General features: G+C 38.9%; 1 protein-coding gene across 1 annotated transcript in view; it reads left to right on the top strand.

Moving 5' to 3' along the window:
- Positions 1–989: 989 nt before the first annotated feature.
- TRIP11 (thyroid hormone receptor interactor 11) overlaps positions 990–11,433 on the top strand; it is a 35,227-nt gene continuing 24,783 nt past the window's right edge. Inside the window, 9 exon segments of the mRNA XM_050897907.1 lie at positions 990–1,307; positions 3,898–3,962; positions 5,097–5,207; positions 6,387–6,669; positions 7,502–7,569; positions 8,286–8,451; positions 10,106–10,465; positions 10,737–10,754; positions 11,118–11,158. Coding sequence (XP_050753864.1) covers positions 1,169–1,307; positions 3,898–3,962; positions 5,097–5,207; positions 6,387–6,669; positions 7,502–7,569; positions 8,286–8,451; positions 10,106–10,465; positions 10,737–10,754; positions 11,118–11,158 — 1,251 coding nt within the window. The 5' untranslated portion in view covers positions 990–1,168.

Raw genomic sequence — 11,433 nt, 5'->3', positions numbered from 1 at the left:
TTGTAGTCCCTAATAATTTTAAATACCTCATTTGATCAAAAACAAAAAGAACTTTGAATCGGACCAGTGTCGGGGTTGTGGCTGGAAATCCAACCAAGCATCCATCGCATCTACATCCAAAGCAGAAAGGGCCTAGTATTTCAGGAACTCGTGTATTTTGTAAAAACATGCTCCAATACAAAATGTCTCTATTCTTGTAGCAGTGATACTGTGTTTTGTTAATGACACATGACACAAGTATGTGTACATAAGGTGGCTCGGGTTCATGCTAATCACAGGGCTTTACAGGCCCATCTCCGAGCTTGGCTGACACGTCTGTGGTGTAACCGGCCGGCCTGCCTGCCAGCCGTGCCCCATCACCGGCCCCACTCGTGGCCGGCTTCGCCCAGCGCTGCGGGCGGGCGGCTCGCCCGGCCTCACCTACTCGTCCGACCGGCACAGCTTCGTGTGGCAGCTTCCGGGTCCCCTCAACTTCACCTTTACACAGACTAAGATGTATTTTTTACACACACGATGAGACACACCGGCGGCGCCTGCTGACAAGGTGGGCCCAGCAAAAGAAGCTCGAACTCAACCACGTAGCGTGGTTTTGGTTTTGTTCCTCTGAAAGCAAGCACATTTCAAAACCACGCGTCCCCACGGCCCCGGGCCCGCTGCCTGCCAGGGGGCGAAGCCTGTCAGCTCGCAGGGACACTGCCTCGGCCTCCGTGCGCCACCCCACACCCACCACAGCACCCGCCTGCCGCCGCCACCAACCGCCCGGCCCGGCCCCCCCCGACTGCGCCCCCCCCTCGACTGCTCCACCGCTATCCCGGCATCCTCCGCTGCCGCGTACACGTCATAGCTGCCGCGGGGGCGCTCTAGGCGGCTGCGGCCGCTGTCGATGTTGTTTCGGGAGGGCGGGTCATGGCGACCGTCGAGGTGGCAGAGGCTGGAGCCGCCGGGAGGAGCCGCTGAGCCGGGTTGTGCTGGGGGGATGTGCGCGGCGCTGGCGGAGGGGTCGCCGAGACCGGTCTGCTGAGCCCGCGGCGGAAGCCTTGACCCTCCCTAGCGAGGAGGAAGGAGGAGGAGGAGGAGGCCGCCTTTTCGCCCGCGGGCGCCGGCTGCCAGCTGCGGGGGCCGCCCGGCGCCGGGCTGAGCGAGGCCCGGACCCCTCTGAGCGGCGGCGATGGCGTCATGGTTAGGCGGGCTGGGCTCGGGACTGGGTCAGTCCCTGGGGCAGGTGGGGGGCAGCCTGTCTTCGCTCACCGGCCAGATCTCCAGCTTCACCAAGGACATCCTGCTGGAGGGCGCGGAGGAAGTCGGGGGTAAGGGGGGCTGAGGCGCCGGGCTGGGCGGGGGGGGCTGCTTGCCGGGGCTGTCTTTGTTCAGTGCGTACCTGCTAGGATAGGCCTGGTTTCGTGAGAGAGCCCTTCCTCGGGCCGCCGGTTTGCTCAGGGATCGGCAGCGGCGGGGGCCTGTGCTGCCTGCACCTGCCGGCCGGCCGTGGGGGCGCTGAACGGTCCTGCTGCACCGCGGCTTGGTGCTTTTCGGGAGAGCTGCTGGCTTTGCTGGCTTTGTTTTCGGTTTTATTCCGCCCCTGTGACCTCAGGATGTGGAAAATAAACAAGCATATTCCTAGGCTATAATAGCAGAGGTAAACCTGTTCTAGGTTTATTATTCGGAAGCTTCTGGATTGTGTGAAGCGTTGTGTTGATCGGTAACAAAAGCACACAAACAATGCTCTTGCTTAGTTTATCTGAAACCCCGTTTGATTAGCTGGTTTTAGAGTGGTTTCATAAAACTGCAGAGTAGTAGTAGTACAGAGGTTTTTTTGCCACTCGTGTGATCTGAGTCTGACGTGTCACACAGGCAAAGGTCCAGTGTTTCTGATGGTTTTGTTATTTATGTTTCACTTGGGCCCAGAGAAACCTGTCGAGTTCTGCCATTCTCCTACAGCCAAGTATGAGAACATGGCCCTTGTTTTATAGGGATTAGAAGCTAGGATGGTTTATATTTCAAACAGTTGAAACAAAAAAGCGGAGACATCAGAGTAAGATATTCAATAAAGTAATAGTAAATTTATTCTAGGTTATGGTCTTTATATGTTTAATAATGCCTTTTTGTTACGAGTTTTTGAATAAAACTCTTGATTTTTCTAGTAAAGCTATTGTATGACATGGTAATAAATATCAATAGGTTAATACCCCTAGTATTGCTTACTGTCTTGAAACTATAACTTCTTGAAAAAAATTAGTATTCTCTAAACAGTGTTAAGAATAGCAACCACAAAGAACAGCTAAGACTTCTGAATACTCATCTTAAATGTGAAATTAAACAGTTCTACTTTGTTTGCGACTTCACAACTATGAAGCATTGTGAAAGTATTGTATAAGTCTTGTTGGCAAGCTGATACTACTGGTCTCATATGGGTGGGATTTTTTTGGTATACAGGTAAAATGCTTGGAAGAGAGAAATTTGTTCTGATAACTGTGAAGTTATCTTTTTTCCACTTTTCTGAAAGACTTGCTTAGAATTGTTTTAAATTCCAAAATCCATATTAGTTTAGTTTGGAAACTTATTTTACACTGCTAAATTATGTAGTCATCTAGTGCGTTTGTTTTGTCTTTTTTCAAGATAATTTGAGATTCCGATTCACCCATTTGTGCTTTAGTTGGTGCAAGAGAGATGTGCTGATGTTCAGTGGTTACTTCCAGGTGTACTTGACTGCTAGATACTGCTGTGAACAGCTTCTGTTTCCTAAAAATTTCAGACTAGTACATTTTTATGGGTTACTAGCCTTGAGCGTGTAAAAATCTAGTGGCATCTAAGTACTCTTCCATAAAGACCTTTAAATGCTATGTGGCCTAAAGAACGCTTTTCAAGCAGTTCCTTACATTCCTTTTTTTAATTTCCTAATTTTCTAATGTTTCCTAATTTTTAATATTATCCCTTGCATTCACTGCTCTGACTGCCATCTGAACTGAAGATGGTATTTGTGGATTATAGACTTTAACATCTTCAGTTTAGCAGTTTTCATGGGTAGATTGTTGCCTCTGCAGCACTTCAGCTGCATCAGTTTTAAACAGCACACAGGAAATGATGAAATTACTGTATTTAATTGAAAGTTATATTTATTTCAAATTTTGAAAAATCATCAAGATTGCGTTATAGTCAATTCAGGATGATTTCTCATTAATAAAAGGAAATGTGGTATTTCTATCAATTAGAAGTGGGACATGGGAGAAGTAAACATAGCCTATTTGAGGGAGGTTGATCACTAAAGGAAGAGTATCCAGGGACAGAATTATGTGCTTTTTGTATTAGATAAACTGGTCTGGTAGATTGTGTCACCTTTGTAAACGAAAGCGGGACTTAAGGGGGTTTTGTGCCTTTATGTGGGGGGCAGGGTTGATGTTTTGTTGTGTGGGTTATTTTGTGGGTTTTGTTGGGTTTGGGGGTTTTTTTCTGAAAATTTAGTCGCTGTTGTGTGCATTTTATGGAACTCATTTGTGTTTTGAAACTTCACGTGAGATTACTCAGAAACACACAACTGTCATGTCAGGGGTAAAGTCCTAACTGAAAAGCAGATTCAGTGACATGAAATAGTCAAGTAAAAACTTTTAATTTCCCTTATTTTAAAGCTTAAATCCATACTTTTCTGTTAGTTGTGTGATCTGCCTTAAAGCATAGATAAGAGAGAACTAAATTAGGTTCAGAAAGACACTTTTGTCTGAAAAATTATTCTGACAGTGTTCTGATAAAAGCGGCTTTTGATGTTTACCTAGGAATGAACATTGAAGCAGTCTAAAGTAAGATACTTATTAATAACTGTGGTCTTAACTGATGTCTACTTAACAGATTAAAAGTAGTTTAATGAAAATGAAAATTTTCACTTTCTTTCAGATGCAGCAACAGAACTCCATGTGTCCAATTCTAGACTCAGAGAAATAGAAAGTATTAATGCAGCACAAAAGTTTGAAGTAAGAAATTTTGGAACACTACTGTAATTAAAAGCAATAAATAACATTTGTTTCATGTAAAGGTGAAATATTGTACTGAAGTTCCCTGTCTGTGGGTAAATCTAGAAAAAAGGGTGACGGTGGTGTTAGAGTGTGGCGCTCTTTTTTTGGTGACAAACAGCCATCACAGTTAGGGGGGCACATTTGTTTATTGGAGTATGCATGCGGTGCAAGTTTTCATCTTTTGCTAACTGCTGCATCCTACAACTATTCCTGCCTATCATATGGACTTGAACTGCAGCAATAGACTTGGCTCTGAAAAGCTTGCAAATGCAAAAATCTTTCAAGTTTTCATAAATTTTAGCTGGTAAACAGTTAAAATTGGTTTATAGCCTTTTGTATATGACCACAAATAAAAGCAGATCTAGAATGCCTGGTTATGCTGGACAGCGTGTCTTTTGCAGCAAGCTTCAAAGTATAGAGTGTACGTGTTCCCTGTTGCAGTTCTGTGTCTGTGTTGCCCTACTGTATGGTCATTTTGACATAGCTACGGATGCTCATGCTCTTCCAAAACTGCTTACAAATCCCACGTGCCCATGTGGAAAGTGACCTTGTGTACTTTTACAAGGGATTTGTTGGTCTTGTGACTTTATTTATGGCTGTAAACCAACAACTTTCATGTATGTCTTCAGCCCTCAAGAGCATTGAGAAGTTAAGATAGTATTTTGGGGAAGTAACTGTTCCTGCTTGTCCTTTTTCTAGACTCTTGCCATCTGCTATTGGCCAATGTCAGAGAGGGAATACTGGACTGCACGGATATTAGCTCTGACTTGTGCTCTGTGGCTGTTCTTAAATTCCACCTGTGGATCATGCCAAGATATAATTCAGCCCTGAATTTTTCTTCTTGGCATTTACCTCTGGTCACCAGAAACCTTTTTCTGAAAGTGAGCTAGAGTCCCTGCTGTATAAAAATGGAAAGCTTGGACGTGAATGTGATTTTGGGCCCACACTTGGGAGTTACTGTTACTGTGTGTTTTGAGTGAAATAACATGAGAACTCTGTACGATTTAATTGATTACTGTTCAGCAGACATGCTTTTCTAATTCTGTAAGAACTGTTCCAAATTTACCAAAATTAATTTCTCTTTTTTGCTAGAACGAGAGACTGAAAAAAGTTTGTAGCGATTTAGAAGAAAAACATGAAGCAGCAGAGCTTCAAATAAAGCAGTTATCTATAGAGTACCGAAATCAGCTTCAACAGAAAGAGGTAGGATACAGAGTAAAATATTTGAGTAAGTATGTCCAATAAACTTACGTATTATGCTGTTTAATCTCTTTGTTATAGTATCTGTGCTCTTTCAGTGGAGGTATTGGTCACAGTTATGATTTCTTGGTTTGTTAATGTAGACACTGAGAGACTAAGGCATATATTTCATTGAATCCTGTAATATAAGCAGAGCTGCCAGGAGATAGTTGAGACAAGAGAAAGCTCTCTGAGAATGTCATGCATATATCAGAATTTCTGTTGTTTCTGGAATCACTGTGAGAAAGGACACTTAAACTGCTTTGTATTTCTGATTCAGCTATCTTTAAGGAAGGCAACAGGAGCAAATTCTCATTTGAAGCAGTTATATTGTCTGTAGATATCATAATTATTTATCTTAACATATCTTAACATATACAATTAAAGGGAACAGAACTAGCTTTCATAATTTGAGGTGTCCCTTTGTGATGGAAACATCAGCTTTATAACCTGTTGTGTAATATGAGATTTCATAGCCTTTTAAATGAAGAAAGTTGCCAGTATGCCTAGAATTACACAAAAGGAGTTTTATTTCTGCTTATTTGTAAATGCATGTGGGAACTAGAGGAAGCAGAATTTTGAGATGTATAGAATTCTGCTTATTAAATACAATAACAGAGTTGTTATGAGAAAATTGCATGCAGCTAATTTCAGTTTATTGTAAATAAGTAAATTTTCAATACATTGAGTTGTTAAGCATACAAGAAAACAAATGTAATATAAATAACTGGGGGAGCATCATGTATTGCTCAATTTTCATATCTGAATACGCTCTTTAAATATTTAATTTTTTTGTACAACCTATTAGCCTGAATCTTGCTGTAGTACTTGGGTACCTTGGCTGCTGAAAAAAATCAGCAAAGACTTTTACTGAAGTTTTACTTAACTGAAAACTATTAAAACTTTTAATATGTGTCCTTGTGTGAGATACTTTTTAAAACATCAGCTAAGACTGCTTTTCTCCATTAGGAGAGTGTTTGGGGTTTTTCCTTTTGCTTTTTAGTGAAAGTGATCAGTAATTTCTGCTGAGGGGGAGTTGGTTGGTTGGTTCACATTTCATAAGGCCACAAGGGGTAAAGTGGAGTGTATTTTGATATTTTTCTTATGTTTCAATAAGAAATGCATTTTATTCTGTATATTCAGGTGGAAATCAGCCATCTAAAAGCTAGGCAGAATGCACTACAGGAGCAACTGCAGAAAGTACAGATGGCTGCTCAGTCAGCACAGTTAGGAGCTGGTGTTTTGCCACCAGCCACTACATCAGCTTCCTATGTTCCAGTGGTCAGACATTCCTCAGGTTTTGAAGGAGATGACATGGATTTTGGAGATATAATCTGGTCACAGCAAGAAATAAACAGATTGTCCAATGAAGTTTCTAGGCTTGAATCCGAGGTTGACCACTGGAAGCAGATAGCACTGGTGAGTGGTTCCTCTCTATCCTACCTTCCCCTCTCCCCTCTAAATTACTCTTTTCATTGCTTTTGGTGTTTTTGGAGTAAGTCTTTTGAAAGTTCATGCTGTACAATTTATAGAAGCAACATGATTTGACGGAAAAGCTGAAACCTAATGATCTCATTTTCTTGCTGTCACATGACTAGGGGCACATTCAGTGACTAACTTCCAAATGCTTTTTCATGATGCTTTTATGCATGAGTTTTCAAATTAGGAAAAGGGTTTCATAAACATTTACCTAGAATACTACTTCAGGGTTTCATTTTTGTGCAGCCTTTCAAAAAATACTTTTCTTCTTCCTGGCTGTGATATTGATTATTGACAGCACAATACTGTTCAAAGTGATAGCTGGATACTTGCATGCTGTTTTTACTTACTCTTCTCTCAGTCCTTGATATGTCAGTTGTAATTCATGGTCTGCTGAGACAAGAAAGAATATAATCTTTCAAGCTGTTGTTGATGTGAGTTATCATTTTTCAAACTATAGCCTGATTTCAGAGGTATACTTTTCCCATGTGGAAATATTCAACTAAAATTAAGCAACCCTGTTGTGTTATTAGGTGCAATAACACCCTCCACCCCAGACTTTTATACATTTGCATGTAATAATAAAAAAAATCCATGGAAAATTAAAATGTTTCCATTAAAATGTCTTTTTGGGGGTCAAAATTACTGTAAATTTGAATTTTACTTCACATGAGCTTTGTTGTTTTCTACTTTTGAGTATCAATGGAGGAAGCACTTACGTGAAAAATACACGTATTTATCACAATTTTCACATGGATATGTGATTTTTCTTTTCTCAGTCTTCCAAAGTGCAGGGATGAATGATGCTGAACAAAGTGAAATACACAAACTGCAAAATATTGTTAAGGTAAGACGACAACTTTGACAATCTAGTCTTCTGTTATGCTTTATTCTTGATGGTTTTGCATATGGTCACATGACTTGTGAATGTAGTTAAAATATTTACAACACTAGCACTTTTTCTCTATTAAAAATGCCTGTGGGCATATAATAGCACAGCAACGTTTCAGTCAGCAGTACAATATTTAAAACCAGTCAGTTATTTTGAGAAAGGGTGTTTATATGATTTGATGAATATAGTACGTAAGCTTAAAAGAATGACATCAGTATTTATGAGGGCAAATCACTTTCAGAAGCTGCTTGATGACTTATGAGACTGAATTTTAGATACACAAAATAATTTCTTCTCCCTTCTCATAAACATCTTGCCTTTTTTCATTGAAGATGCAAAATACGGATTTGCATGTCATCCTTGAAAGTTACTAGAAATATGTCCTAGTGTATCCACTTCCTATGAAAGAGTTGTAATCTCTCTACATTGGTTTAATATTTGCTGTTGTGTAGAGCATACTGTTTGTGTAAACATATTTTTAAAAGGAATGTCTTTTAACATGTTTTAAAAAACCCAAACCAACAAAAGCCAAGAAACTTGACCTCTCCTGTGAGAAATCCTTTAATAAATCCTTTAATTTTACTAGGGAAATTTTTTTTTCTTTTGTATTTTTTCTTTCTTAAGCTTCTGTACTGTATTTTACCATTCTGTTTCTCTAATGATATTTTTAGGAGCTCAAACAGAATTTAAGTCAAGAAATAGATGAACATCAGCATGAACTTTCAGTATTGCAGGATGCCCACAGACAAAAGCTAGTAGAGATAAGTCGTCGACACCGAGAAGAGCTGAGTGAATATGAAGAGCGAATTGAAGAACTTGAGAATCAGTTACAGCAAGGTCTTTATTACCACATGCTTTCTTTTTTATTTAACATACAGTGAATTTTAGTTAAAGCATCAAATATGTATGTAACAATGTAATAGATATCAAATACATGATGTTTAGGAATTTGAATTTCAACTTCAGTTCAGCTTCATGTTTAAGACACATACTTGTTCTAATGTCTTATATTCACTGTGATTGGCTTGAACCATTTTCTATATATATCAAATGTTGTGCTCTAAATTCTACACTTCCGGTTTTCTTAACTTATACTGAGTATAGGTGTGGACGAGACATACAAAGTTGAGGATAAGAAAATCGCAGCACGAAAAAATAATTTTGGTGAGAAGTACTATGTGCCAATTGGGTTACTTGACAAAAGCTCAAAGATTGCCATAAGGACCAGGCCTTAGTCTGTGGCGTGACTAGATTGTAGGAGAAGCTCAGTAGTTCTCACAAGGAGCTTTTCATTGTCTTGTAGGTATTTCATATTCTATAAAAATAGTCATGTCGGTTAGATTTCCTTTAGGGACTTCTTTGCACAAATATATAAGATTTGCCTGTAAACCTCTATTATCTGTTAAAACTCGGGCTTCTAAAGAGTTTATACTCTCCTTTTGGAAAGAGAGATCCATCTTCTTCTGGAAAGAAGGGAAATATTTTCACAGCCTCCTAATTTCTAACGTAGTGCTGATAGGGAATTTATTTCTTAAAATCAGATGCCTGTTAAGATGTAATCTGTCTTTTACTGCACGTACTGTATATACTGCATACATGTACACCAGCAGGACTAATGTAATGAAGTCAAAGGCAGGAATCTTGTATCTTTTGCATTACAAGTTATCTGTAAAATAAATACTGCTCACAGCTTTTGAAGAATTAGAGTATTTTATATTTTTATCTTGTTGGTTCTTTTTGACAACACAATACAGATGGGGGCAGGGGGAAGTGTTTGAGCTTACACTGAAATGAATTCATAAGCAGTGTGCTTTCATTTAACTTTTTGTCTGTACATTTTTGATTATGCCTTTTTGTGCTCTGTAACTTACCTGGAAGTTACATTGTGAGGATTGTACAGAACTGTGAATGCCATGATAGTGTGGTGGATCTGTAAAAACATCAGTTCTGCAAAATGAGATCTTTAGGTGAAAAACTTTGTGCATCATTTAGCAAATGATGCACTAATTTGTAGCAAGTTGTTCTCTATAGCAACAATTCAGCAAACGTTTGAAATATAATTAATTAAATTGTAAACAGGTATTTTGCATCACGCTGAATTAGATGGGGTTTGATAAATTATTCTTAGAAAATTGAGGGATTCCAAATCCTGATAAATTAGATTCTGTCATGTCCCCACCAAGAGACATGGGGGTCAAGTATATTTTAATAAAATTGTGAACAATGTATGTCTTGCAACACTTACCTTTTAAAATTATTTTAAGCCAGGGATGTGTAAGTATTTGAAAAGCTGCTTATCAAACCAGTAATATGTATAGCGCTGCTTGAAATGTTAGTTTTATTTAAGTAAGCTTTCTGTTGATGATGATCATGTCTTTGGTTTAGACTATCTCCCTCTGTCAGGAGAAGGGATGGAAGAAGAGACTTTTAAGCAAAAGATCTACAGTGCTGGCTTTGTTTAATATTGCAAACAATCTTCTTTGGTTTTTAGATGGTGTGAGTGCTGATGCCATGGGTGACTCTAAAATTAGTGAACAGAAGAAAAATCCTCAGAGTCTAGAAGGAGGAAAAGTAGAAGAGTTGCAGATTGTAAAGGACCTAGAGGAAGAAATAAAAAAATTAAATCACAAATTGTCTTCTGCCAAAGAAGAAAACAAAATTCTTCTGAAAGAGCAAGAATTGGCAAAGGTAGAAAAAATCCAAATAACGCAAGAATATGAAAATCTTAAATCTGCCTTTAGTATGCTTCAAAGTTCTGTTGCAGAGCAAGATGCTCTCCTGAAAGAACAGGAGAAGAAGCTCCAATCAAAGACATCACTACCAGAAGATGTTGTCAGACTACAGCAGCACTGTTAGGTACAAAGATGATGATTTTTTTTTTTATTATGTGGATTTTTTTGTTTTTTAGTATATCTTCACAGGTTTTCACTTTTAATGCTTAGAATTATTTTAAGAATTTGGAACTGAATATAAGAGCATGTACCTTTTAAAAGTTGCTGCTTTAGAAAAGAGTTGTCCATTGAGGTAAGGCTAAGCAGAAAAGGAGACATAATTAGGACTAGCGTGATTATCATAGGAATTTCTGATTAGGTAAGTAGTCATGTCTGCCAACTGTTTGATAGGTTTTTGTTTCTTTAAAAGTAAGCCTCAATAGAAGCTGTTTTTTTTTTTTTTTTAAATTCTAAAAGTACACTTTTTGTGTGTAAAGGCAGTCTGTTGCTAATATCTTAAAGAAACACTGAAACATAATATTGCATAACTGATACACTGTAGTACCGAAGTCCTCCTAATGTGGACTCAGTTGTAAAAGTAATGCTCTACTCTGTGGTGGTGATTGAATGGTGCATTTGAATCTTTTACAGCACTGGTGCTTATCATCACAAAATACTGTCAAACTATTCTCTTCTGAGCAGCAGAGTTCTGTTGGGGCATGGTGGGAGAATGATTTGGTTTTATTGTTTGGAAAGTAGTAAAATTATGTAATTTTTTGTTTTCCTTTATAGAAGCAGAAAATGAAATAGCAAGACTTTCAAGTTTAAATCAGGTAAAGCAATTTCTAAATTAAGCCAACAAAAAAGTTCGTAACAATAGTAACTGATGGAAAACACACGTTCTGGCACTGTATGTTTTTTAGAGCATTCACACTTCTAGATAAATAAATTTGTAATCAAGGAAATAATTGTAGGTTAATTCTATAATTACATGTGGAATTGATAGAAACGATGCATTTTGACTTGTGAAACTCCACAGTGTACTCCGTTAAAGAAAACTAGCGGAGTTCCACCTATCCCATTGCTACTTAGGCTGCTGTAACATACA

Source organism: Gymnogyps californianus, chromosome 5 (assembly GCF_018139145.2).
Source record: "Gymnogyps californianus isolate 813 chromosome 5, ASM1813914v2, whole genome shotgun sequence".
In the NCBI taxonomy this organism is placed as follows: Eukaryota; Metazoa; Chordata; class Aves; order Accipitriformes; family Cathartidae; genus Gymnogyps; species Gymnogyps californianus.
The sequence above is the reverse complement of the archived record's forward strand: the minus strand, read 5'-3'. Positions and strand labels throughout refer to the sequence as shown.